Genomic DNA, 26,998 nt, shown 5'->3' with positions numbered 1-26,998 from the left:
CGACCAGACGACCCGCTGCGCGCCGCAGCCCGACGCGCTCTGAGCGTTCAGCCGCGGGTGCACGGCGAACTCTGCCGGGGAACCGCCCCCTTCACAGCTAAGACCAATCAGAGTAAGAGCAAGCATGACTGATCTCTGCTTTAGCCAATCCAAAATTTATCTGACTGCACCCAATCACATGCCAGGGAATATTTTTCTTGCCCAATGATAAACGAAGAGCGGAGCTTGGGCGGCAGCCCGCGCTCCTTGGGGAGCGGCGTAAGCTTTACCCAATCAGAGCAGCGCAGGAGAGGTTAGCGGGGATCAATGAGGAAAGGGGGCGGGGAAAGAACATCTCGCGAGACTTTGAAAGGGACGACGGGAAACCCTCTTCTGAGCGAATGGGGAAGGGCGGGGCGGGTCCGCAGAAGGAGCATTATAATTGGCAGGAAAGAAAGCCAATTAGAAGGAGGCTATATGTTCGCTAATGAGCAGGGCAAATCCTCTCATGGTTGAATACTACGATTGACAGAGGAAGAAACCCAATCAGAAGGCCGCGCTCTTTCTAATCATCCAATGCGCGAGCGGGGCATGGAGGAGTGGGGAAGAGGCTCTTCCCGCCCCCGCCTCGCAGGCGCGCGAGGCCGGCCGGCGGAAGGACAACCCGCTGAGCCAATCGCAAATGGCGAAGAGGAGGAGTGGGCGGGCCTTCCGCCCGGCGGCGGCGAGGGGGTGGTGGTGACGCTCCAGGCGGCCAACGAGGGCGGCGGGCCGGCGCCGGGCGGCCAATGGGCGCCGAGGGGGCGGGGCTTGCTGCCGCCGCGGCTTCCAAGATGGCGGCGGGTGCGTGAGCGCGGCGGTCAGTCAGTCGGTGAGGCCGCCGGCGGGAGCAGGGCCGGGGGCGGGAGGGCGCCCCGCCGCCCGCCGCCATGAAGGGCAAGGAGCGCTCGCCGGCCAAAGCCAAGCGTTCGCGGGGCGGCGGGGGCGGCGGCGAGGACTCGGCGTCCTCCTCCTCGTCGGCGCGGGGCGAGCGGAGCAGCAAGAAGCCGAGCGGCTCCGGCGGCTCCAACGGCAGCGGCGGGAAAGCGGCGGCGGCGGCGGCGGCTTCCAACGAGAGCAACAGCGGCAGCAGCCGGCGCGGCCCGCACCCGGACAAGGCTGGCCGGGCCGGGAGCCGCGAGTACGAGGCCGGGGCGGCGGCGGCGGGCGGCGGCAGCCGGCACAGCTACGGCAGCGCGAAAACCGCGGAGGCGTCGCGGAGCAGCAGCAGCCGCGGGGGTGAGTCCCGGACGGCGGCGGCGGCCCCGTCCTCCTCCTCCTCCGAGTCGGGCGGCGGGGAGTACAAGACGCTGAAGATCAGCGAGCTGGGCTCTGCGCTGAGCGACGAGGCGGTGGAGGACGGGCTGTTCCACGAGTTCAAGCGCTTCGGCGACGTGAGCGTCAAAATCAGCCGCCTCCCGCCCGGCACCGGCGCCGCCGATGAGCGTGTGGCCTTCGTCAACTTCCGCCGGCCCGAGGACGCCCGCGCCGCCAAGCACGCCCGCGGCCGCCTGGTGCTCTACGACCGCCCGCTGAAGATCGAGGCCGTCTATGTCGGGGGCGGCGGAGGGAGCAGCCGGCGGCGCAGCAGCCGTTCCCCGGCGCTGCTGGACAAGGAGTCGCCCTACGGTGCGGCGGCTGTCGGGGTGGCGGCGGCAGTGGCGGCGGCTGTCCGGCACCCCCCGGCCGGGGCCACGCAGCGGGCGCTGTCACCCGCCGGCAGCGGCGGGGCCCTGGGTTACCGAGACTACCGGCTGCAGCAGCTCGCCCTGGGCCGCTTGCCGCCTCCGCCCCCTCTGCCCCGGGAGCTGGAGAGGGAGAGGGACTACGGGGGTTTCTATGAAGCGCGAGTGCGGCCGGCCTACGGGCTGGAGCGGGTGGCCGGTGTGGCGGCCGCCGGGGGCTTTCGTGGCGGAGGAGGGGGTGCCGGAGTCGCCAGCGAGGAGGAGATCAGCCCCGAGGACGACCAGAGGGCCAACCGCACGTTGTTCCTGGGTAACCTGGACATCACCGTGAGCGAGTCAGATTTACGCCGAGCTTTTGACCGTTTCGGGGTCATCACCGAGGTGGACATCAAAAGGCCGGGGCGCGGGCAGACCAGCACGTATGGTTTTCTTAAATTTGAAAATCTGGACATGGCGCACCGGGCCAAATTGGCCATGTCAGGAAAGGTGCTTCTGCGCAATCCCATCAAGATCGGGTATGGTAAAGCCACTCCGACTACCCGGCTCTGGGTGGGCGGCCTCGGGCCCTGGGTGCCCCTTGCCGCTCTGGCCAGGGAGTTTGATCGGTTTGGCACCATTCGCACTATTGATTACCGTAAAGGGGATTCGTGGGCTTATATCCAATACGAGAGCTTGGACGCGGCGCAGGCAGCCTGCACCCACATGCGTGGGTTTCCCTTGGGTGGGCCAGATCGCCGCCTCCGCGTAGACTTTGCCGACACCGAGCATCGGTACCAGCAGCCCTACCTGCAGCCTCTGCCTCTGCCACCCCCTGCTCATTACGAGCTTGTGGCGGAGGCGGCTGCTTTTGGGGCTCACCGGGGAGCCCCACCTGATCCTCTTCGGGGGGCCCGGGACAGGACGCCACCGTTGCTCTATAGAGACCGCGACAGAGACCTTTATCCTGAGACAGAGTGGGTGCCGCCCCCACCCCCTGTGCGGGACAGGAGTAACCGGGCAGCTGCCTACGACCCGCTGGAAAGCTTAGAACGCCGCCGGGATGGTTGGTCCTTGGAGCGGGACCGAGGGGAGAGGGAGTTGGGCAGCAGTAGCAGGGATCAGCCGAGGAAACGCAGGCTGGCGGAGGATGGAGGCCGGCACTTGGACCGCTCTCCAGACAGCGAACGCTCTTCTTCCTCCCGTAAACGTCACTGTTTGACCACAACCTCTCCGCCGGACCGCAGCCCCGAGCTCCTTGGAGGGAGGGAGCGTTACAGTAGTGACCCCGAGCGCTCGTCATCCCGTTTGCTCCTCTTGGAGCGGCCCTCGCCCGTCCGGGAATCTCGCCGGGGCAGCCTGGAGCGAGGGCAGAACGACAAGCGCGACCGTAAAAATTCCGCCGAACGGGAGCGGAAGCACCGCGCTTCTGCGGCAGCCGCCGCGCAGGAGTGCAAAAGTCCGGCCAAAAAGGACGAACGTGGCACGGAAGGAGGTGGCGGAGGCTCCCGCCTCAAACCCCCTCCTCAGAAACAGCAGCAGGACGGGGTGTCGCAGGCTGGGGGAGCCCCCAAGCTGTGCTTGGCTTGGCAGGGGATGCTCCTGCTGAAAAACAGCAACTTCCCCTCCAACATGCACCTGCTGCAGGGGGACCTGGGTGTCGCCAGCAGCCTCCTGGTGGAGGGAGCGACTGGTGGGAAAGTAGCTCAGCTCAAGATCACCCAACGGCTTCGGTTGGACCAACCCAAGCTGGACGAGGTCAATCGGCGCATCAAAGTGGCGGGTCCCAACGGCTACGCCATCCTTTTGGCCGTGCCTGGGGCGTCGTCAGACAACCGCTCCGCAGCCGGGGCCGCCGAGCCCGCGGCCGCCACCACCTCCACGCAGAGGCCCCTCAGGAATCTGGTGTCCTACCTAAAGCAAAAGCAGGCTGCCGGGGTGATCAGCCTCCCCGTGGGGGGGAACAAAGACAAGGAGAACAGCGGGGTCCTGCACGCTTTCCCACCCTGCGATTTCTCCCAGCAGTTCCTGGACTCCACGGCCAAGGCGTTGGCCAAATCAGAGGACGACTACCTGGTCATGATCATTGTCCGGGGGGCGTCCTAAGGCCCTCGTGCTCTCTGTACCCAACCTGCCGACTCCTCCACGCAGCCCCTCCAGCGTGTGCCAGGTGCTATGGGATACAGCCTTAGCCAGCCCCGACGTTATTTTAAATTAGATCTTTGTTTGTAGGTGACTTTCCCTGCCCGTTTTTCTGTTACTACATTTTTCTATAAAAAGCGAAAAGAAGTTAGAAGGCAGAAAGGTTGGTTAGCTGTTAGCGTGAATAGGGTGTTTTGAGAAGCCCCTGTCGGTGGGGGCAGCAGGGAGGTTAGGCCTGCTTTGATTTACAACAAAAAAAAAGAGAAAAAAGAAAAAAAAGAAAAAAAAATAGAGGAAAAAAACTGGGGGAGGGGGGAAAGAACAAACTCCCGTCTTCTTAATTTTGATTCGTGTCCTTTTTTCATTTCATGTATTTTAAAGCGAGTTCGATAGCTTATCCTCGATAGAGCTACAAACCTAAAAGACCAGATTTAAAGCACTCGGTAGTTTCAATGGCAAACCACACACCTCCAGCAGAACTGCTGTCAGCTCCTTGTTTTCCCAGCCCTTCCGATTTGGCAGCGGCCGCCCGGGCGGCGCGGCCCCTTTCCTGGGGAGCCCCCGGGGTCCCCCGGCTTGCGCAGCTCGAGGTCAGTGTTTTCAGGTGAGCGGCTCCTGCTCCCGGGTGCACTGCACGACATTTCATTCCCTCCCTTGGGTGTTTTCTCTACTCGTCCAGCCCCTCGAATGCATGCACTGAAAGGATGCTTTTTTTAACAGGTGTATTTCTCCTCTTCCTCCGAGTTCTGTTGTATCCCATATATGCACTTTGGGTTTGTAGAAGTGACAACGTTTGGTAAATAGCTGAGGACTTTGTTACAAACCATGAATGTCTTGTGCTTACTCTGGTATGCAAGAAACAAGGAGGTGCTTTGAGAATAACTTTAGTTCTATTGTGGGGTTTTGTTTTTACTGCCTTTTTTTTCCCAAAGAGTTGCAGGTACAGTGGGGTCTGGTTCCACAGTGCAAACTCTGAGCAGGTGTGCTTCTCTCCAGAGATGGTTTTAATTCTGTGATGATTTAATTACATAAAAGTTCTCATTAACGTTTTACCTCTTTGTTAATAGCAAGAAACTGCTGTCTGCTTGGGACTTTTCAGGTACAGCGCAGTGGGCATTACATGAGGTTTATCATTTCACAGGCGTCTGGAGTAAAGTGTTTTTAGCATCTCGGAGAAGTATTAAATGTGCTCTGAGGTGCTGAGGTTGGAGCTCTGGTTCCTGTGATTCTAGGAGGAAACAGTTTGCTTTTTCTTTTGAAGAGGAACTTAGTTCATTGTTTCTTTTCCCCCCACTGGTTGGGCACTTTTCTCCAGCCGTCTCCAACACGGGCATTGAGGGGGAAGAGGGATCTAAATCCCTGTCGTCTTCCCTAACGACCGAAGGGATGTTGCAGCGACCTTCGAAACCGAAGCGTCATTATGACCACATCTACCTACAGGCCCCAAAATTGGAATCTTGCACTTAAACCCAGAATGTAGTCTTGCACTTAGCAACGTTTTCAGCGACCTGGGCGACGGGAAAGCGATGCTGCTCTGCTCGGTCCATCCTCCGATTTATTCCTTGGGCAGTTGATACCAGGGCTGAGTTGATTTCCATTTCAACTCGCACGACGCCAAAATCCCGTTCAAAATGCAGAATACTGCACGGAGGAGGAAATGTCTTGAATGTATTTTATGGGCCCAGCAGTTTGGAAGGTGACTGTACCTGCCTGAGGTTCGCTGTCACAAAGTAGGAATTTCTGTAATCCGAACCACTCGTGCTTTGGTTTACAAGGGATTTGATTCCCTTTGGCCGCAATGAATAGCTGTAGCATCCCAAAATTGCGGCGAAGTGAGAATTTGAATGTGGCAGCGTATCTTGAAAACAGATTTTTGGTTTTATAGCTACTTCTCTTTCTCAATGGAAACATAAAAGCCTCATTTAATGCTCTTAAATATTTGAGGGTAAAATCCAGGATTTCTGGGTTGTCGTCCTTCAGCGTGAATGTAATAGATGGCAGAATGCAGCTGTTCGTCTTACTATTAACAATGAGATTTTATTTGAAATGGCACCGGTAACTCCAAGAACTGTGTTTTAGAAGATATGGCGTGTTTACCACTAATTGCAGAGAGTGTTTTAATTGGGCGGGTGTCTGTTGCGCGGCGGCCGCTGCCCCGCAGCCCCGTGCTGCCATTCCCGGCGCCTTTTCTGACGCGAGTCGCCTTCAAGCGCAGAGTCCTGAAGGAAACTTGAGCCGCCGGGAATCTAAATCTACCCCAAACCAAAAAAAACCACCCCAAAAACGAAGCACTAATGTCATTTGCGTTCAACACTTCAACTTGCTGAGAACAGTGTTCATTCCGCCGACACGCAGCAGGCACCTGCTTTTAAAACCCGTAAAACTTGGGGTCAGCATAGCTTGTCGAAGCCAACTCGGTGCGGGAACCTTTTTGGAAAGAGCATCCGAGGTGTGCTTTGTTTTTCCCGTGTAAATCGCGGTGGTTGTACCCGCCTTGGGCTTTACGAGTCAACTCTGAGCTGCGCTGGGGGCGATCAGGAGCAGGCGAGGCCGCATTTGACTCCAGGTTTTCCGGTTCCTTATTTAACCGAGTACCTGCTTCTTTAAATCTGGTTTATTTGTGGTTGCTGCTCTGTTTTGTAAGCAAGGATTTTAACACCCTTTGAGGGTCCTTAATGTCCAAACGTGGTTGATTGGCGATGTGTTTTTTGCCGGCACCTCAAAAAGGTTCCCGTGCTGCCGTGGAGGCTGGTGCAGCTTTTCCCTTCGCTCCCAAGTTTGCACCATTGGAGTCCATGAAAAGTTGTCTTGGCCAGGGCGGGGGGCAGGTAAAAGCCCGTGTTGTACCAACACCGCTCGTGTGTAGAGCAAAGCAGATGTAGCAGACCGCAGGTCTTTGGCATTACGTTGCTCAGTATTCCTCCGATCGTCGTGTGCAGCTGCTGTTCCGATATTTCATTATTTTGTTGAATTAGCATGGAAAAAGGATGTCCTTTTCCTGAATCCGTTCATAGCTGGGCTCTGTGCTTTGGGGAAAGAACCTCAAATGACTCATACTTTTGTTTAAGGTTTGATTTTTTTACTGTTTTTCAATTGGAAACCTTACGCAACTTCCTCGGCACCGCCCGGGGTTGGTTTGACCGGTCTGTGTTCACTGCGGCACGAGCACCGACCTCACCCCCAACTCCAGAAATTCCAGGGGTTTTGATTACAAATACCAACGCATCCTCGTGAGAGACAGAGAGGAGGGTGTTATGTGCCAGGCAGAGAAACTTTCCCCTCTCTCTTTATTTTTAATTTCACAAGGATGTTAAAGGATTGAAATGCTTTGGTGATGAATTGCTCAGCCCCCTGGGAAGAGCTTTGGGTTTCTCACGTGCGTTGAGGAACCATCTGGTTGATGGGAACGGAGGCGAAAGGCTTTGGGTATTAATGGGGAGGAGGCGGGAAGGCGGGTTCAAAATCTCTGGGGACTCAGGGAAAATGGCCGGGAAAGTCGGGATTCCCGGCTCTGAGCAAAACGGTGTTGAGGGCAGAGCTTGGCCAGAAACCAGAGGGAAGGGATTCCTGCCGTGGCGCTGCAGAGCCTTTGGGGTTCTTTCCCCTTTGTCTCCCCTTTTCTGCAGATAGCACCCAAGGACAGATATTCCAATGATTTCTAAACGCGATGATGAAACGTATTTTGTATTGGGCTTAAAGCAGAACGTATGGTTCCGAGAATAGTTCGTTGAATATTCAACTTGGTGCAGTTTCGATTGTGTGAAAATGATGGCTGAGGAGTATTACTTGAAGGGTAACAGTTTGAAATTCCATTAGGTGTGTCTTTGATTTGACCGTCTCTTTAATATTGGAGTTGTCCGCTGTTAGAATTACGCAGCAAAATGAGAACAAAAGAGAAACGTGTAACACTACATTTCATGGCTTTGTTGATAAGTTGCCTTCAGGAACTGTTCTTTGAGGAAAGTCAATGGAATTACCGATAATTCCGTTGGTTTTTCTCATGGTTAATTATCTCGATGTGTCCCATTAACTTACCGCAAGTTGAATAATCATCAGTACTGTAAGCCTGGTTTAACCTCGGTCCAAAAAGAAGCCCTGCACTACTCGTTATGCATCTATACAGAGAAAGTGGCTTAATTTCAAGGTTTCTTGCCCGTGGGTGGAATTGGTGCTTTTTGAAATCCAAGTAGAACATTCAGAAAGGCCTTGTAGCTCTTTATGTTCATCTGTATAACGTAGGAAGGGGAAAAAAATCATCTGTTGTGTACATTTGTATTGAAATAACATTTTCTTTCCTCCTGCAAGCAAAGCTGGTGGACTGCGGAAGACAAGCGCATGGATACCAAGCTCTAATGGACCTTTGGGAAGAGAAGCTGCAGCTTAATGTGGAATTTCCATGGGCCTCTTGATGGAAGAAAGCTTATCTGTTTAGTATTTGTGCATTTTACTAAATGGCAGCTTTAAAAAAAAAGTTGTGTATCTGCTATTGTGATGCCAATGCCCGTGTTTTAAGTGGAAAACTATGACCTCTTTGCTTTGTGCTGTGTACACAAGATTGCTGGAAAAAGTAAAGGAATACCCTTTTTATGGCTCACACAGCTTAAAAGTAGCTGTCACAAACATGCGCTCACAGTTGAGCTGATTTTGTTTCATTCTAAATAAATTGTTTCTTTTGAGGAAAATGGTTTTTCTGCCTGGAAGTGAATTGACGACAAACGTTTGGCCCCTTGGTTCGCAGCCCGAGGGGTCGTTTGCCGCTGCCGCTCCATGTTTGAGCTCTGATAGTTTGTGGGTCTTTGAGCAAGACGCAGGGAGAAGCGACACCTTTCGCGTTGACCGACCTCGTGTACCGAATCCGGAAGGAATCTGGTTGATTGGCTGCGGCACCCCCTTGGTTTGCAGTGAAAAGCGGGGTCGCCGGCTGCTCTAACTCCTCATCTTGGCGAGGAAGCGGTGCCGACGCTGCCGTGAAAACGCAGGGAGCGTCGCCCCGCGTCTCGGAACGCCGTCCACGGCTGGGGCTTCGCTGTCGGAAGAGCTGGAGTTGCTGAATTTTAAGTTTCTGATTTAAGTTGTTCACCCACCGCGTTTGGCTTTAGTTTTGATTCTTTTTCTTTTTCTTTTTTTTTTTAATTTTGAAGAAAAAAAAAAGTTTGATGATTGCTTTTGAATCTTTGCACGTAAACCTTTGCACCACACTGCCAAAAGAAAAGAGAAATGAGTCCTTAGGAGTGTTAAAATGATGGTAATAAAGCCTTTGCTGACACACCCGAGGCGCTGCTCCATCTCCGGGGGCTTTTCAGCAGTTACGGGTTTAGTGCTGAATGGATGAAGAGTTCCGGAGAGCTAGAGTCGGTAATTTCACCAAACCTTTGCGTTGGTGTCTCAGTGCCTTATTCTGACCGGTTTACGAAGCAAACGGTTCCACACGCCTCGGATGTGCATGCACCCTGCTCGCGCCCCCGCTCCGGCTGCACGTGCGCTTGCAGCCGCCTCCCGGTGTAGTACAGATGGTGAGATGAGCAAAAGAGTAATAATTATGGAGGCGTTACGGAGGCGTCCGGAAAAGTGTTGTGTGCTGTAGTTGCTACGTTCTCCTGTGTTTTGGGGGCTCCTGAGCTTTGGAAGGTTCCGGTGCACGGCTCCACGTTTGCTGCACATTTGACGACCGCAGACGGCGAGGAGGAGCTGACCCGGCGTCGTCGTTGGCTTCGGAACCCTCCGGTGCTGTGCGTTTTGGTAGAGTTAATGTGACGTTGCAGATGAAGACGCCTTGAGACTCCAGCTTGCTCTGATTGCCTTGGCGTAACTTGTAACCTCCCGCGGACGCCCAACCCAGCGCGTGGTCCTTGCTGGGTGCCCTCAACCCGAGGATACTGCGGTCGTGCCGTTCCCGGCGCAAAGAGCTCAGGAAATCCCACCGGCAGGTAAGGGGGGTTTGCGAGCTTGAGCTGAATTGTGATCTAAAACAAGTTTATCTTATTGTTCGCCTCTTTTTTTAATCATTTTTCTAGCCTACTAACTTTTACTGATGGGTTTTCTGTGGTCTTTGTCCACTCTGGAGCGAAGGAGCGAACTTGTCGCTGTATCTTCTGTATTGGATTTTGGGGGTTCCCGTTGACGAACGGGAGGGGTTTTTTCTACCAACCTGGGGCAAGATGCTGCGCGGGTGTAAAACCGCAGGTTTTCAGCTTGGCAACCTGGAGCTGGTATTGGGACTTTGTGAACCGCTTGAATTAATCCTGCTTTTAACCCGGAGCGCTGTTTATAATGTGTATGTTTTAATACAGAAAGCCAACTAATGATTAGGCAAAGCTACACGTGTGTTTATGGGATGCTGGTGTGAGCATTTAAATTAAGCTGTTTATTGTAAACGGGAGCAATTGTAGATATTGGTGGCGACAAGGGGAGACTTTTGAGATGTCTTTTTTCCAGAAGCTGGTGTTTGTGGTTAAAACTAGTATTTCGCAATGTATCTTGTGTTGGGTTGAGATGTGATCTCTGAATCTGGTGATTTAAAGTGTTGTATGGAAGGCTGGGAGCCGTGACGGGAGGCGCGTTGGAGTGTCTTTACCGGGGCTGGGTGGTGGTGCCAGTAGGAGATGAGCCGTGTGTTGGTTGCACCAAACACAGGAGATGGTTTTGCCGAGCTGGCCGGCGCTCGGCCAACTGGGCGCTTGTTTTAGGGGTCGGGCGCTCTCCCACTTTTTGGGTCTGCTTGGACTTGTCTGACAGCAAACGGGTCCATCGGTGGCTGTTCCAGAGGGGATCTGACTCAGATTTTACTGTGGATTTAACCAGGAGTTTGTTCCCTGTCTCCTTTATTTATTCCAAGACTTGGAGGTGTCGTGGGATGTGGTGTGGGATGGTTCCGCGACGGTTGCTCTGCAGTAGCGGGTTGTTTTTCGTGCGCTGGGTCTGAATTGGTTAGAGCGATGCTGCAGCTGCCAGCTAAAGCCGGGCTTTTGTTAAAACTAGTCTCTTGGAAGGGTTAAGTGCTCTATATGCATCATATTAATTTGGCTAATGAGACTTCTGGGGAAAGTGGATTTATAAAGAGAACCATTTAATTAACTGCTCTGCAGTAGAAAGTGATGCAAGTGGATTAGACGGGGAACCGGTTATTTGAATTCGCACATTTTTTTGTAGAGTTGTGCTTTTACCAGCCGCAGCTGAATTAATAGGAAAGTTTAAAACATCAGATGGCCCAGATTCTGCTCCTCGCTAATAACAAGCTTATGTTCGCCTCGTGCTGCTGCTTTACAAACAAATGGCAAATGCTCTTGGAGGAGACGCTCGCACCGCGTGTCCTGGTTTTGGGCGCGAGTGGATGGGGCGAAGCGTCTGCAGAGGGGCCAGGGAGAGGGCTGGCAAGTGGCTTGGGCTGCTCGATGGTTCCTATTGTGTCTTGTTGGTTATTGTCTCGGAGCTGCGTGCCCGGGTTTAATTACCGCCGCCTGGAGAACTGGGGGGAGCAGAGTAAGCTGCCGAAGGGCTCGCTCAGCGCTGGGATGGGTTATCGGGCTGATTAACCTGCTGTTCCCCCTCTTTGTTCATGCGCTGATGGAGCCAAGGTGCTGCTGTAAGGGGAACGCGTCCCTGGTGACACAGAGGTCTCCTGAAGGGTGTTTTGAAAAGACGGACCCGTTTCACATCAGTTGCCGTTTGAAATTGGGTCTGTCTTTTTGAAACACCCTGTGTTTTGTCAACCCTTTGTATCCCGCTCCAGGGATGCGCTAACTAAGGAGAAATGAGGTACAGGTGCTGTCAAACGTGATGATGCTCATGAGTTGCACCCTCCCAGCTCCTGTGTCCCAGATTTCGGGTTGAGCTCATGCGTGTTGTCCCAGGATCGGGATGGGATGTGCGTGCCCGTGGCGGCACCCACGATGAGCCGCGGGTTGACTGTGGGTAAGGGATATTTCATCCTCTTGTCCCCCTGCCTTGACCTTCATACCCAGTGCTGCAATCGGATCTGAAGATGGGGCTGTAGATTTTTAGCTATCCGCAGCATCTCCTGTCCCCAGACCCAGCGATAGGTCAGGCCGACTCTTAGCAACGCGTACAGCTTAACCCTGCTCCAAACTCGCACTTCTCCCTGGAATTTCTACCATTTGTAGCAAGTGAGCACTTAGATCCCGCAGGCTGGTTCTCCTTCCGCATGCGAGCGCTGTGTGTCAAGCCTGTAAAATGAGATATTTTAGGTGTGCCTGACGACACATAAAATGCGGGAGGATTTGAATTAAGGGAAGGCAACGAGGTCTGTCGAGGTTGTTGTTAAGCTCTTGTTGCTGTCCAGCCTGGCCTGGGATGTCTCCAGGGATGGTGCATCCACCACCCCTCTGGCCAACCTGGGCCAGGCTCTCACCACCCTCAGGGCCAACAATTTAATCCTCATGTCCAGCCTGAATCTCCCTCCTTTAGTTTCAAACCATCACCTCTTGTCCAAGCCCGAGCTGCTGCCATTGAGCCTCACGGGGTGGGCACAGCGAGGAAGAGGATGGTGTTAATTCTCTTATCTCAGCCGGCTTGGCCGTACCTCCCTTTTCCTGCTTGACAAAGGCCTTAAGGGTTGAAAATCAATTTATTGGCAGTTTATTAGTCACTGAGGTGTTGTAAAGACACCCTTTGCCTCTCCCGAGCCAGAGCGTGATCCTTGCCCTGTCTTGCCCACGTTAGAAATACCGGTCGGGGAAAGTTTTGCCAAGCTCAGGGGTGACTTGGGAGGCAAAGCCTTTGTGGCTTTGGAAAAGGAGACTTTACCTCAGGAATTCCTTCTGAAATTGTCCATGGCCGTGAGCAGGAGCTCCCACAGTATCACAATGTGTTTGGGATTGGAAGGGACCTCAAAAGCAATCCCCCCATGGAGCAGGAACACCCAGATGAGGTTACACAGGAAGGTGTCCAGGGGGTTGGAATGTCTGCAGAGAAGGAGACTCCACAACCCCCCTGGGCAGCCTGGGCCAGGCTCTGCCACCCTCACCAGGAACAAGTTTCTTCTCAGATTTAAGCGGAACCTCTTGTGTTCCAGCTTGATCCCATTACCCCTTGTCCTATCATTGTTTGCCACCGAGAAGAGCCTGGCTCCATCCTCATGGCACTCACCCTCTATATATTTATAAACATTAATGAGGTCCCCCCTAAGTCTCCTCTTCTCCAAACTAAAGAGCCCCAGCTCCCTCAGCCTTTCTTCATAAGGGAGATGCTCCACTCCCTTAATCATCTTCGTTGCCCTGCGCTGGACTCTCTCCAGCAGTTCCCTGTCCTGCTGGAACTGAGGGGCCACAACTGGACACAATATTCCAGATGTGGTCTCACCAGGGCGGAGTAGAGGGGAAGGAGAACCTCTCTCCATCTACTAGCCACCCCCCTTCTAATACACCCCAGGATGCCATTGGCCTTCCTGGCCACAAGGGCCCAGTGCTGGCTCCTGTCTCCTTTGCAGACATCACAGGCTGGAGAGCTGTTCCCTGGGGATCTCTTGGCTAAAGCTAAAACTTTGGGTTTAACATCTGGTTTATTTTTCTTTTCGTTAGAGCAGCTTATGAATTCTCATTGACTTCCATGGAAATCGTTAGGCCGCCTTTAAAGAACGAGGCTGCGGGACGTGTGTGCAGGGAGGGGAACAGGCACAACAATACAAAACAGAGCGCAGGGTGTCCCTGTTATCGGCGTTCGGGCGAGCAAACGGCGCAACGGCGGGCGAGGGCAGAGCCGCCGCGCTTCCTGCGGCTGGACGGCCGCGGGGCACATCCTCACCCGGCTGTTTTAAAGCGCTTCTTGCTTTCTTCCTGCGGCCGAAGGGAAAACCAGCAGCGTCAGGAGGGGGAGCAGCGCTTGGGGTGTGCTGCGTGTCACTCTGTGTGCAGCCACCCCAAAACCAGACCCGTGCTGCCGCAGCCACCAAAAACCTTCTAATTCACCTTTAAAATCTGCATTACGTCGATTGTTTCCCCCCTCTGCGTCCTGCCAAGCGGGTGTTTCTCACAATATCGCTGTAGGCCAGTGTCTTGCCGTGTTTTTTGTGCCAAAAAGGGTCAATCTGAGGTGCGGGCGATGGGTTAAACCCAGAATTTCTGGGATCCCGAGCGCTCTGTGGTTCCTGGTCGGCTTGTGCACATCGGAACGGCTGGAACAGTTCCAGCCCTTGGCGGGGATGTTGTCGAGAGATAAAGATCTTTGCTTATTGTGCAATAAACACCAGGGTCGCCTTTCTCTGCGTTTAGCGCTGGGTTTATCGGTCGCCGGTTTATCAGAGCGGTGGGAAAGTCCCAGCCTTGGTTGTTGGTACACGATTATATTTTTAATCGAGAATAGAGGTTGGCCGTGAGCGCGAGGCGGGGAGGCTTCTCTTGTGCACTGAAGAATGGCTAAATCCGTGTTTTAAAACCTCTGTCCTGACTTTTGGTGACTCGGGGCAGTGTTCACAAGTACCGAGTGGAGAAGGGGACCCCCGGCCGGCCCCAGGGCCCTCAGAGACCACGGTGCATGTACAAAACTATGATATAAAATAATCCCAGTGTGAGCTGAGGACTCTCACAGCACGATCTCTGATTGCACCGGCTTCTGTTGCTTTGATAGACCTGAGCTGAGACTTAGAGACCTGCTGTTGGGATACAGTGAAAATCCAAGGTTGATTCCTTAGGCCTTTTGTCCCTCGGGTCCTCCGGGGGGTGCTGGGGTTGCCATTAGTTTTACAGCTTTGTTTAGGTTTCTTTTTTCATTATTTATTACAAGTTAAATTGTTTTCTCAGCAAGATCCCTGGTACGTTTTAGTAGGTTCATTCAAGTATCTCCTCAACCTATATCTGACAAAAAAGGCCATTTAGGACCTTCTCCTCAGCAGCCTTTTGTCTGCCAGGATGCTCAGCAGTTTCAGCTATTGCTTTACCACAGTTTTCTTCATTTGTTTCTTCTGTAAGTGCTGGAGCTGCTGTTTCTCACCACTGAAGGACAGTAGCTGCCAGTTGGGGACGTTACTACCTGAGCAGTTTTAAATGCACCCCAAAAAGTTGGACCGGGTGATCCTTGTGGTCTCTTCCAACAGGGTGTTTTAGGCTTCTCCAGCCTGTATTGTGTGGCCGGGTGAGGGACCAGGCGCGAAGGGGGTTTCTGTTACAGCTTTTAAACTCATTTGTGTCCCAGCAAACCCTGCGTTTTGCGTTTATCCCAACGGCGCGCGATGCCCTTTACTATGCAAAACCGGCTTTGTGAAGTTATTTGCAAGACGACTTCAATGGGATGGAAAAAGTGTCCTCGGGGCAGGTGTTCCCATCGCCGTTGCTGGTTGTTTCTCTAATGCACGTGTGTTTTGCGAGGAAATAAACGCCTGTAGCATTCAGAGCTAAACGTGTGTTCTGTTCTTGCCTCCTCAGGGAAAGGTGTGAGCGGAGAGAAGCCTCTCGAGCACCAGATGGGATCCTGAGCAAAGACAACGGCTTGAAGACTCTTGTCCACCACCCGGCCAACGCTGGGACCGCACAGGGATGCTGGAGGAGATTCCCATTATGGGGACTGGTTTCCTCACCCTCTTTTAATAGATAAGAGGCATTCGGGGCTAGAGAAAGGTACTTTGCCTATGTAAAATCCCTGTTAGGGCCAAGAAAGGCTGATGGTGCCCGTCTGTCCTGAGCTATTTGCTCCTTTGCAGAGAGGGTACCAGCACTTGGGAGAAGCATTTTCCTGAATGAGGGTGAGGTTAGCTAACAAAAAGCACTCCCAAGCTCAAATAGGTCTTAGAAATGCAGAATAAGATGAGTTTCTTAAGCTTTTTGGATTGGGAAACGTGAAGCCAAGTTTTCCCAATAGTTCCCTCTATTAGCAACCGGGTGTTTTTAATTTGTTCAGTGATGAACTGGAATGTTTCCGGAGGTGAGAACTCACGGTTTTTGGAACAGGCCCACTCGAGGTCCTGCTGCAGGATATTCAGTGGCACGAGCGAGTCCCGCACCGTGTTGGATGCGCCGGTGAGGGTGTAAAAGGACAGTTTTGGAAGCACTTGCTGCCCATGGGTTCCGAATCAGCGTATGACAAATTAACCGCTTTGTAACGCTGATATTCTCCATCCGCTGCAAATTCAGGGCTCGTTTTCCCCTCGTTTCAGCCCAGTTTCTTTGGTGTTGTGTAACTGCTGAATTTGCCCCATTCTCTGCGAGGGAACTTTACCCGCGGCAGAGTTTTAGCTCCTTAATACCGCTGTAATGTCCTGTAGCTTTTTATTAAATACAGGCCGCTTAATTTCATGCTTGGAATAACCCATTTGACAGTTTAAATGAGTGTTTCTGTAGGGGAAACAACTCTCTTGTTGGTTTAATATTAAAAAAGAATGGGGAATGATAATGCAAGTGGCTGGGATGGTTGCGTGTAAAACCTTTGCATATCCCAGATCTGCGTAATAATTTCTAATAGCTAATGCTAATGCAAAAGAATTGCAACCTCACTACCGGAAAGTGGAAGCAGCTGCGTTACATCTTGCCGGTCCAAATTAAATCTCTAGGATGCCGGTTGGCTATAGACTCATTATCGCTGCCTTTGAGTGCTGTGCGGATCCAGGTTGCTGCTGGGTGATGGGGAGAGGGCTGTGGGAGATGGGGACGGTCTTAAATGTGCTGATTGTGGTACTGCCTTTCATTAGAGCTGGTTTTTCTTGCAGGTCCCCTGTGCTGTGGCAATTAACACCGTGCCTGGGAGACCGAGCGGCCACGGTGCAGCATCCTCCATGGAAAAGGGGATTTTTGTGGAATGGCTTTTCCATGTATCATCCTGGAAGTCTGATCCTTATCTCTCGGCACCGTCTCTGTCCTCGCATCCCTCCCCGGGGCTGATTATTCATATTGAAATGGAATAAGCTGCAGTGTCGTGCTGAGCTTTGGCACTGGGGAGGCGCTTGGCTGCCTCATCCCAAGAGGTGAGTCAGCTCTGTGCGGCTGGTCCCGAACACGGCCGGGAAACATGGGATCAGAGCGAAGCCTGGGTCCGTCTGAGCCGCGGGCATTATTTTCCCCAATTCAATAATGCTTTACACAACCTATTTCTCAGGTGGCTTTAATCACACATGCATGAGAAATAACGAGAGATACAAACTGTGAATCCGTCACCTAAAAATTCCCGTTTTCGCTGTTTGTTTCGTGGTGCGGACCGTCTGTGCTGGCGATCGCTCTCTGATCGTGTCTGTGCTGGTGATCGCTCTCTGATAGTGCCTGTCCTGGTGATCGCTCTCTGATTGTGTCTGTGCTGGCGATCGCGCTCTGATCGTGTCTGTGCTGGTGATCGCTCCCTGATCGTGTCTGTGCTGGCGATCGCTCTCTGATCGTGCCTGTCCTGGCGATCGCTCTCCGATGGCGATGCGGTCAAAGCTCGGCACCCAGGTTGGCTTTTTTTAGCTTCCATTTTTGGGCCGAAGGCTCGAAGAAGAAGGAGACGGGCGAGATGAGAGCGCAGGCGCCAGCCAGGAGGAAGGAGCAGACGTATGTCTGGGTGTAGTCGTACAGCCACCCTGCGGGAGAAGAGATTCTGATTAAAGCGCTGGGATTTTTCTCATCATTTTGGGAGGTGGGCGGCAAGCAAAGGATGTGTGTTCTCATTTAAGAATTCCTCGGATATTTTAAATTCTCTTAACTCCTTGTTTGCCTGCAGCTGGGCAGCATTTACGTGGAAACTTAGGGCTATACGCGCTGGCATAACAGCAAAACTTGTAGGTTTTTCTTCCCAGAACTAACTTCTGATCCTTTTAGTGCATGCGGATTTTAATTTGATCAAATTTAATCCCTGATGTTTATTCCCATTTAAATGAATGGGCCCAAAGCAGCTGCGGCAGCAGATGGAAGGTCCCGCTTGCACGTGTTGGCGTTCGCAACATCTGGGCTGCAAACTCCGCTCCTCCCCCTCGCGGCGCGGAGCAGACCCGGCTCAGCACACCCTGTCCAGCCCCAGAGAGCCCGGCCCAGGCATCACGACTCTTGAATCTGCGAGGGGGCAGGTCGCCTTTTCAAATGACCTCAAAGTGCTTGGTTTAGCTACAGCACCTCGCGTCTAGACAATCATTTTAAACGTGGGTAATTCCTTGGAAACTACACAAAGCGATGGGGCTGCTTTGCTTTCTATTTTTTTCCCTTTTTTCTTTTCCAGGCACTTTCTGCTGGTTTGTGCCTTTCCCGGGGCCATTCCAGCTGTTTCTGGTCCAGGGCCGTGAGCCTCGGCGGGTCCCACAGCGCTGGATCCGTGACCCCAATGGTTTGTGGGATGGTTTATTATCCAAGGCGGGATGTGGGGTTTTTGCCATTTGAAAACCTCTGCGATATGGACAGGAGAAGGATGCTCAGGTTTGTAAGTTGTACAGGACAGAGAGCCCCAGCTGAGCTCTGATTTATTTAAATTACTTTAAAATATCCGTCAGGATCTTTAATTTTTCGGGGTTTGTGGGTTTTTGGTTGGTTGGTTGGTTGGGCTCTTTGGTTTTGTTTCTCCAGCGGTGCTGGCGGACGAGGAGCCACGAAGGAGCCTCCAAACTGCTCGCCCTGGGCTTTCCCTCGGACTCACTGCCTCCGCAATTAAGGGCTTTTAATTAAACACATTTGCAGGTAAATCACCTTTTCTGTTGCATTACAATGAGGCTTTGTTCTAGCGTGCCAGAGAAGCATTTTTAACCCCTTCTCATTATGCCTTGTGTTTCACTGCATTAAAAATACTTGAGTTTTTCAAACTTGTAGATCTAAAGTCCAGGTTTTGGGGAGTCGGAGGCACCAAACCCCGGGGTCTCACACGGCATTTAAATCCTGTTCTATGCTCTGCAAGGAGCAGATGCTTTTGGACGCTTAATCAGTAACTCTTGCACATATTCAGTGTCTATGCCTAACACAGCCGTCTTGGAAGAGAAAACTGCAGATCACTAATTGAGACCCTGCACTCTGAATCTGTTCCTCTCACTTCAGCTCCAGCGAGACGGATCAGCGCGGGTTTTGCTGCTTGGCTCGATTTGGCCTTTATTCGCCCCACCAGCATTAAAAAGACTGATTTCCGTGGGAGGCTTTTTGCGGGAAACCTGCTTGCTTTACAAAATCCCCAAGAGTTGGCGCGGTGACTTATTAGCGCTTTCAGAAACCAAAAGGTTTCCCATTAGCAAAAAGATATTGGAAGCGGCTGAAAGTGTAACTGCTACCTTAGCACGTATGATGCATGGATAAGAGCGAGCCGAATTATTTAGTGTTTTTCATACTGTACATAACTGCGCTGGGGAATTTACTGCGATGGTCAGGTTGGGATTGCTGGACGTATATCTTGTGGCAGCAGAGGGGACGGTGCGTGCTGTAGGTTGTGTATCACCGTGACAGGTAAAGCACGCTCAAAATTGCATCCGCATACAGAGTTTTGCCAACCTAGAAATAACTGATTAGAGAAATCAATATTTTGTAACATGCGGCGTTGCCGAAGCGTTGCAGGAGTTGGGATTTACAGACCCTGCCCAGGGCGGGAGGCGATAAATGAAGAAGCAGCTGCCGGGTTTATTCCATGTTCAGGACATGTTTGCTGGGTGAGGGACGGGGTGTTGTTCACGCTGATATTTGACTTTGGAGCTTGTTGGAGTTTGTTTGCACCATGGGGAGAGCTCAGGTGCTGGTTCCAGCTGTCAGGTTTGCCTAAGGGGGCGTCAGGGATAGGAAAAGCTGTACTGGCCAGGGCGCTGGAGAGAACAAGTCCCTTGCTTGTGAGCTGAGACTAGAGATTCACTTTTAAGCGCTGAAATGTGCCAAATAGCCCAAACCACCTTGGTTTTGGGGCAGAGGGAGAAGAGCGAAAGGCTTTTCATCCTCCTCATCTTTAGGCCCAGTTCTTGTGGCTGAGCTGTGTCATCTTCCAAAGCAAAGACTAGTGAGACCCCTCATGTCCCAGCGCGGGGCCCGTCCGTGCGTTATCTCCTCCCCTTCGACTTCATGGCTATAAACCACGGGGGGAAATCCACGGTAAAAAAACCCAGCCATGCTCAGGCTTTGAATGTCCACGCGGGGTTTCGCCTCCTTTTTCCACACGCAGCCGTCAAATTAATGGTTGGGTTTTGCAAATTCGCAAGCAAAATATTCCCCGCGTGCAAAGATGAGTTTCTGATATGTGTTTGATTTTGTTTGTTTGTTTTCCCACTTGGGCAGGAGGGTGAGCACCAGCTGTTCCATCCCTGGGGGTCCGCGGTGGGTGTATATCCCATGTATACCTTATGGATATCCCCTATATACGTTACGTATATCCCATGTATACGTTACCTGCGAGTGGGGGTCCCCCCGCGGCCGCGATCCCGGCAAAGAAAGCAGCAAACCCCAAGTAGCTATGGAGCTTTTCCACCCCCACGAGATCCACCTGCGTGTAAAAGCAAACGGGGAGTTATTACAAGCACAAGAGATTTATGATCTTATTTGTCCTGAGGAGTTTCCTCCTCAGCTGCAGTTTTGAAAGGATCCTGCACCTTTAGGTCTGATCCAGCCTGGAATTCGCTCGCCTCCCCAAGTCCAGCGTGGAAATGATGAGGATCTGAGATGCTTTTCTGCATCTCCCCAAACCAGTAACGCTGCCCAGGCTTGGAGGAAAACGTGTTGAACTCTGAATTCCTTCCCAGAAAGAAATGTCCCATTATAAGCAGAGAATAGTTTGGGTTGGAAGGGACCTTCAGGGGTTGTCTAGTCCAACCCCAAAAGCCAGAAAATTGTCCACATTCAAAAAATAATGGTGTCTCCTTGTCCTGTTGTAACTGGTCTGTTGCAGTAATTTTGGGGTTGGGAGGAGGTCTTAGCGTTAGGGAGATGGGGACCAGACCAAATCCATTTCAATTTATTACCTAAAGGAGCAATCTCCTTTAGAAACAAGGACATGGAAGGCAATTAGCGAGGCAAAAATCAATAAAACCCAGCATTAAACACACGGTGCATGCAGCTCTGCAACGGGGTCTTCAAAGAGTTTTGGAACACTGTTGGAAACGCCACGTTCATCGTGGTTTTTTTCCGCAGCATCCACTCACCAGCACGGGGAGCACCAGCGCCATGAAGCCGCCGCAGCAGCCGGCGAAGGCCACCACGTAGGCCAGCAGCAGCGGGAAGGAGGTGGCCAGGGCACCCAGCAGGTTGGCGACGCCGGCCAGGAGCAGGTAAACCACGTGGTAATGGTATTTCTTGGTCCAGTTCTGGTCGGCAATCCAGCCCGAGAGCAGCTGGCTCAGCGTCTCCGTGATGCCTGCGGGGGGAGTTCGGCAGAACATCAATAATTACTTGATTCCTCATTTTCGTTCTGCTGCTCCGTAAAAATTAATGTAAAATTAATGCCTTTATATTGGAAATACCTTTTTCCTTTACCTTGGTCCCTGCTAGTGCCAAGTGGGCTGTGAAAATTCAATTAAGGGCTCTGAAATGCCCTTTGGTAAAAACAGGGAAGATGAGCTTGCTGTCCGATCACTTTTATCAAGACAGAGAAAAAGCAGAATATTGGGGAGAAACACACTTATGAGACTTTAATTTCTAGAAAGAATAGAAGACCAGTATGTTCTTTTAAAGGCTCAGCAAACTTTTGATACTTGGATTTCCCGCTTCTCCATGTTTCCTGAAGTGACGCTGGCTGTCAGCGGGTACTGACCGCCTGTCCCTTCTCTGCTCAGTTTAACATGTCAGATTAATTGCTGTGCTCTCCTTCCAGATTCCTTGACAGCGTCCGTCATTTCTAGGTATGACATGGCGGTATAGAAGTAAAATCTATTTTGTTTACAATAAACTATTTCACGATGACTGAGATTGCGGACGCTTTCTTAACCCGCTGTGACTTTAGTGTTAATCCCGGTTTAGCATCAGGCCCGTTGTTCTTTTTTTGGGGCTGTGGGTGGTTGTTGTTTGTGTGTGTCTGGTTGTTTATTATTACTATTATTATTATTATTATTATTATTATTATTATTATTATTATTATTATTATTATTATTATTATTATTATTATTTTCCCTGTGGGGGTGAATGTGCCCCATCCGAATGGCCGGATCCAAGTTAATGTGGGTTTTTTCCTCTCTGATATTGAATTGTTCTCTCCCCGCACACATTCCCGGGTCAAACTGAAGGTCTTAAAACACCAAGTGCCTCCAGATTTCTGTGCCTTGTGGGCTGATGCAGAGCCGGGGCCGTGCTGGGGAGGCTCTAGGAGGACAGATAGCACCTATGGAATTGGAAATGCGTGGTTTTTCAGTGCACTGGGGACGGGGAGACATCCAGAACCACCCACCATGTGAGAAAGACTTTGTACATCTATATACAGCAGCGGGGTAAAGGCTGCGAGCTCAACCTCTTCCATGCAGATTTATTCTAAGACACGTTTGGGACTATTTCTTGGCAAGATTTGTGTTGCTTTTCTTGCCTGTTCGGTACAAATGGGTTGAAAAGCCGCTTTGCCGTACCCGCCGCCGCGATGAGGTAGGACGCGTCCATGCTGCCGATGCCCAGCGTCCGGGCTCGTGCCGCCAGGTGGAAGGTGGGCACGAAATAGGCCAAGTGGCTGAACACGAAGGACCAGGTGAAGATGGCGAAGAGGGGATCGCGCAGCGGGGAGAGGTCCAGCAGGGGCTGGGGTTTCTCCTCCTCGGCCGGCGGGAGCGATGGGCTTCCCGCAGCGCACACGTCTCTGCGGTGGGACGTGACGAGTCCCCCCGCGCCGGGACGCTCCTGCTGTGCTTCCCCACGGGCGGTTCCATCCGAGCATCCATCCAGGGCTTCCGGAGCTGGTTTTGGCGCTAAACACCCCCGGTTTGGGTTCTTCGCGGGGGGCCGGTGGGTGCTGGTGGGTCGCAGCAGCAGGCTGGACGGCACCAGGTTCAACATGATGCCGCCAAAAATCAGGAGGGTGCCTGAGGGAAGAGAGAAGATGCTCTTTTTCCTCGGCGTGGGAAACGATGGTTCTACAACAGGGTGTAGTTCATATTGAACATGGAGAAAGCTCTGCCATAAGGAGCAGGTATCATACAGGGGCTTTTATTCCTATTTTTCTAGCTACAAGTCCCATTTGCTGTGATGCGCGCAATGAATTCAGGGTTTGTTTTGTTTGCCCTCATTAGAAGCCCGTTTCACGTGATGGACCTCCAAGATGGCCTGAAATGGTGCAGTAAAGACAGGGATTTTCAGTTTTGGTTTCTGAGGTCTCTGTTTTGCCTCTGACTTAACTCTAATGACTGATTAAGCGTTTAATCATTAGCAAGATGTTCCCAAACTAGCCCAGAAGAGGCAGAGTTGTTCCTCACTGCAGCCAATCGTAGTTTTTAAAACAATCCTCTTATCCCACCTGGATATTCTCACCCACCCTCTAAATGCTGATGACAAACGGGAGATGATGTGCTCACCCTGCCAACCATAAAAATCGATGAGGAACTGAGTGAAGGGCGCGATGAGGAACGTCAGCCCCATCCCGGCGCGGGCCACGGCGTTGGAGAAGCCCAACCGCGTCCTGCAGCGCTTGGCCGTCATCACCGCGGCCGCCTGGTAGAGGCAGGCGAACCCCAGACCTGCGGGAATGGGGAGAAAATAACGCGTTCCTGCCCAAAAAGTGATTTGTTTGCGTTGTGAGCGTTGGGGACTCAAAGTCGCGCCGTCCCAAGCTCGTAGTGCCCGTAGCAGAGCTGCTCTGGGGGGCGACTTTTGCTGTTGTGGTCAGCGGAGAATAAGATTGGGTGTGCGGTGTTTAGTATCTGGGGTTGTGTGTTTTTAGTAAGGGGTTTTAAAAGGTCGGGATTCATCTTGAGGCTGGGAAAACAGCAAGAGAAAGGGCTGTGGGGCGTTGGAACAGGCTGCCCAGGGCAGTGCTGGAGTCACCATCCCTGGAGGGCTGGACAGACAGACATGAGGTTCTCAGGACATGGGGCAGGGACAGGTTGGGGAGTGGGTGGAGTCAACGATCTTGAGATCTTGATGATCTCTTCCAACCAAAATGATTTTCTGCTTTTATGTTAATTGGATCTAGTGTGTTGAAACTGGTGTTTTATGCTCCTGAGCCTGAAGCTTTGGGGTTCCACACAGTGTCTCGTAGAAGGGAGCTGGGAACGGTTTCCTATGGAAGGACCTGCCTGGTTTAACATTAAAGGAGCTGCTTTTGCTCATCGTGCACGGGAAAATCACTGCCCGACCGTGGGTCGCACTCACCCAGCAGAAGCCCCATGGAGACGCAGAGGAAGGGGACGCTGGTGGCCTGGGTGCTCAGCAGGCAGCCCCCGCTGACCAGGCCGGCCCCGATGATGGACGTGGGGCGCTCGCCCAGCCTCCTGCAGACCACGGCCACGAGCGGGGCTGGAACGGAAAGCGGAGGGAGGAATCTGGGCGCTGAAGGTGCCAAACGGTGCTTCGCAGGGTTTGGGGACTTGTATTGGGGTCATTGTATCCGGTGCCCCAGTCCAGGTGCCACCCGAGGAGGGACAGAGTGACATGAGACATTCGGGGTGGGTTCATGTGTGGGACAGAGGCCCAGAGACCTTGTCTGGTACCCTGGGAACTCAGGGGATGGGGCAGGGGAGGGAGTCAAAGCCCACAGGTTCAGGTGTCCCGAACCTGCTTGCTGATGCACTCCCTGCTCAGCAGCTGGAATTATTCAGCTACTGGCTTGTTTGGAGGCCGTAATATCGGTGTTAAGATGAGGCTTTGCTCTGAATATAGATAATAAACCTGCTACAGCGAGGCAGCGCAACGCGCGATCCCCGTCCTTGGGCCTGTGTGGGTACCAGCCACCCATTGCCCCTCACCCTGGCGTTGGGCACCACCGAACAGAGTCTGGTCCATCCTCTGACACCCACCCTGAGATACCGATCGCATTGATCAGATCCCTCTCAGCTTCTCTTCTCCAGCCTTTCCACATCAGAAAGATGCTCCAGACCCCTCAGCACCTTTGTGTCCCTCCGCTGGACTCCCCAGTAATTCCTTGTCCTTCTGAAACCGGGGAGCCCCTGATATCACAGCTTTAGGTTGCGGAGCTGTCCCCGTCCCTGCGGCCGCCGCTCACCTCCGAGGAAGCGCAGGGAGGACATGATGGAGCCGACCCAGCTGAGCTGCTCGGAGGAGCCTCCCACCTCCTCTTGGAAAGCCACGAAGAAAATCCCGAACGTCTTGAGCATCCCCATGACGAGGACGTTGACCTGAGACGGGAGCAGACGCAGGTGAGATGGCACAGGGGTCAGGCGGGAGGAAAAGCTTCTCCTCCTGCTTTCTATGTGTGGATGATTCGTTGTGTTGGGGGAGAAAGAGAGTGGGACGTGTTCGCTAATGGGTGTGTGTCGGGGAAAAGGAACAAAATAACACTAGAGCATGGCTCTTGTAGGTTTTGTTTTCTCTGTAAGTTGTTTTTTAGTACTGCAAAATAATCCGGATGGGTCTCAGCACTGTGAAGATCGCTGGCAGAGATGGGGTGCTGAGCGGTTCCCAGGCTGGCGCTGCCGCGGGGACAAAGGACGGTTTATGGCCTTAATTTTAGCTCCCTCCCTCCTCCCCAACTGCGGGTGGTTAATGATCGGCAGCGAGTTAATTTGGACGCAGTGGGAGAGGGGAAAGGTTTCCTGCCCTTCCCACCCGGGGATGGCGTTGTCTTCATCTCCAGTGGGAGGATGGTGTGTGGCATTAGAGCTTGTAGCATGGACAATTAGTGCCTTGGAGTGCTGTGGAGGTGCCCGGACAGAGCGTGTGGGTGCTGCCCGCACCCCGTGCTGCTCCTGGGCACCCACCTGAATCCCCCACAATGGCATCTCACCCTTAATGAAGGGACGAGACACCCTTTGGGGTTTAACCCCCCAGGGCTGCTGTGTGTGAGTAGGGAAACATCACTTCATCATCACAAACCGCCTTTGGGCTGCAGGGTGGGCACCTCTGCCGCCGTTTCCAGGTGGTATTTGGGGGGGACGGGGTGTCTGTGCTCAGCCAGCAGGACGTGGGGGAGTTTTCCCCGGTGTGTTCAGCCCATCCCGGCCCCTGCTCCATCCGAGCGAGACTCCAGAGTCTCCGCCAGCTCCGGGAGGGCTCGGGTGGGTTTTTGTGCTCACCAGGAAGAAGTGGAACACGACTCCCCATGCGCAGCCCCCGGCCGCGGTGCCCGGGCTCTTCCCGGCTGCTGGCGCCTCCGCCTCTTCCTCCTTCCTTTCCCCTGGAAATGAGAATTTTGGGACATGTTAACACTTTGCTCTGTTGCTGTTTCAATTTACCTGCAAAAACTGCCCCCTCGGAAGCACCAGCTGCCTTGGAACCCGTTAGCTTTGCTGCTAACGAGGTAGCCAGCAGTATCTCGCCTTCAGCTTTCGAGGGTGAGTGACGCTTTTATCGACCTCTTTGCCAACAGATGTTACGTTGCACATTATCACTGACTGCAAACAGTTTAATGACCTTTCTCTTTCCCACCAAATCACTGTAACCACTGAAGCATTACGGGATTTTATGTGACAAGCACTTTGCTGACTCTTTAGAGCGATAGTTTGGTTGGTTTGCGCCAGACGTCGCGGCTTCACCGTCTCTGTCCACCTTGGAGCTCCCATGGGAAGCTCCCCCGTTCCCATCCCGCTCTGCTCATCTCCCTCCTCTCACCCGTCCCGCAGCTCGGGATCCTGCCCGATGGAGCAGCTGGACCTGATCAGGGCCGATGAACCTGAAACTTTTCCTTTTCCTTACCGCCTTGCTGCTGCATGCTGGAAAATCCTCCCCGAAACAGCCGCTTGCAAAGAGGAATCGTCTCTTCATTTGCTCCAGAGACTAAATCCCCCCTCCCTGACTTGACACCCCGAACTCTGGTCCTTCATTTGCCTCGGCTGATGACGATGGTGTCTGTCCTTCCTGACCAGCCCCCAAGCGGGACACGGAGCCGCTAGCGCTGGGTGGTTGGAGCCCGTCCTCCTCCTCCTCCTCCCCCCCCCCGGATGCAGAGCCCGGCTTGCAGGGCCCCAAGGCCAGGAGTCCCTCCCCTTCCCCAGCAGGAAACCCGCGGCTTTTGGAGCAGAAATCCTGTTGGGAGGAAAGAGGAGGGGAAGCCTGCGAGGGTTTGAGCTCCAGGCGAAGCCCTGGGTGTTGCCAGAGTGGAGCAGAGCGGTAGGTGGCAACAGGGACTTAAGCCGAGCCTGGGGCTGCTGGCGGCTGCAGGGCAGCACAGCCCCAGCCCTGCCTATCCTGCGTTGCCCTTGGCCCGGTAAACTGCGTTTAGTTATTGGA

The 26,998-nt window shown here is 52.9% G+C and overlaps 2 protein-coding genes across 8 annotated transcripts; one reads left to right on the top strand and one right to left on the bottom strand.

Annotated features, from left to right (window-relative positions):
• Window positions 1–780: 780 nt before the first annotated feature.
• RBM15 (RNA binding motif protein 15) lies at window positions 781–8,503 on the top strand. 5 transcript variants are annotated; one of them, XR_010467643.1, is made up of 2 exons: window positions 781–3,849; window positions 8,132–8,503. XR_010467643.1 is itself a non-coding variant. In XM_065038848.1 (1 exon), the coding sequence occupies exon 1, from the start codon at window positions 909–911 to the stop codon at window positions 3,783–3,785; it is 2,877 nt and encodes a 958-aa protein (XP_064894920.1). In that variant the 5' UTR covers window positions 781–908; the 3' UTR covers window positions 3,786–8,503. The 5 variants fall into 5 exon arrangements, 1 of the variants encoding a protein (XP_064894920.1); XR_010467644.1 differs by having other exon boundaries at window positions 8,127–8,503; XR_010467642.1 differs by having other exon boundaries at window positions 781–4,425.
• Window positions 8,504–16,849: 8,346 nt separating this feature from the next.
• Window positions 16,850–26,730, bottom strand: SLC16A4 (solute carrier family 16 member 4). 3 transcript variants are annotated; one of them, XM_005510351.4, is made up of 9 exons: window positions 26,465–26,730; window positions 25,846–25,946; window positions 24,816–24,948; window positions 23,966–24,109; window positions 23,170–23,331; window positions 22,234–22,680; window positions 20,824–21,035; window positions 20,075–20,168; window positions 16,850–17,316 (listed from the first exon to the last, which is right to left on the bottom strand). In XM_005510351.4, the coding sequence occupies exons 1-9, from the start codon at window positions 26,478–26,480 to the stop codon at window positions 17,171–17,173; spliced, it is 1,455 nt and encodes a 484-aa protein (XP_005510408.2). In that variant the 5' UTR covers window positions 26,481–26,730; the 3' UTR covers window positions 16,850–17,170. The 3 variants fall into 3 exon arrangements, with proteins under 3 accessions (XP_005510408.2, XP_064894949.1, XP_064894948.1); XM_065038877.1 differs by lacking the exon at window positions 22,234–22,680 and having other exon boundaries at window positions 26,465–26,696; XM_065038876.1 differs by lacking the exon at window positions 16,850–17,316 and having other exon boundaries at window positions 18,244–20,168; window positions 26,465–26,696.
• Between the last annotated feature and the right edge of the window lie 268 nt (window positions 26,731–26,998).

Source organism: Columba livia, chromosome 22 (genome assembly GCF_036013475.1).
Source record: "Columba livia isolate bColLiv1 breed racing homer chromosome 22, bColLiv1.pat.W.v2, whole genome shotgun sequence".
Lineage (NCBI taxonomy): Eukaryota > Metazoa > Chordata > Aves > Columbiformes > Columbidae > Columba > Columba livia.
The sequence above is the reverse complement of the archived record's forward strand: the minus strand, read 5'-3'. Positions and strand labels throughout refer to the sequence as shown.

Excerpts from the sequence above, each read along its gene's own strand:
- RBM15 (XM_065038848.1), top strand. The coding sequence starts at position 909 with ATGAAGGGCAAGGAGCGCTCGCCGGCCAAAGCCAAGCGTTCGCGGGGC.
- SLC16A4 (XM_005510351.4), bottom strand. Across the intron at positions 24,110-24,815 it reads CTCCCTGCGCTTCCTCGGAG|CCCCGCTCGTGGCCGTGGTC; the intron begins GTGAGCGGCGGC and ends TTTCCGTTCCAG. Across the intron at positions 20,169-20,823 it reads CGCTGGTGCTCCCCGTGCTG|GTGGATCTCGTGGGGGTGGA; the intron begins GTGAGTGGATGC and ends TTTTACACGCAG.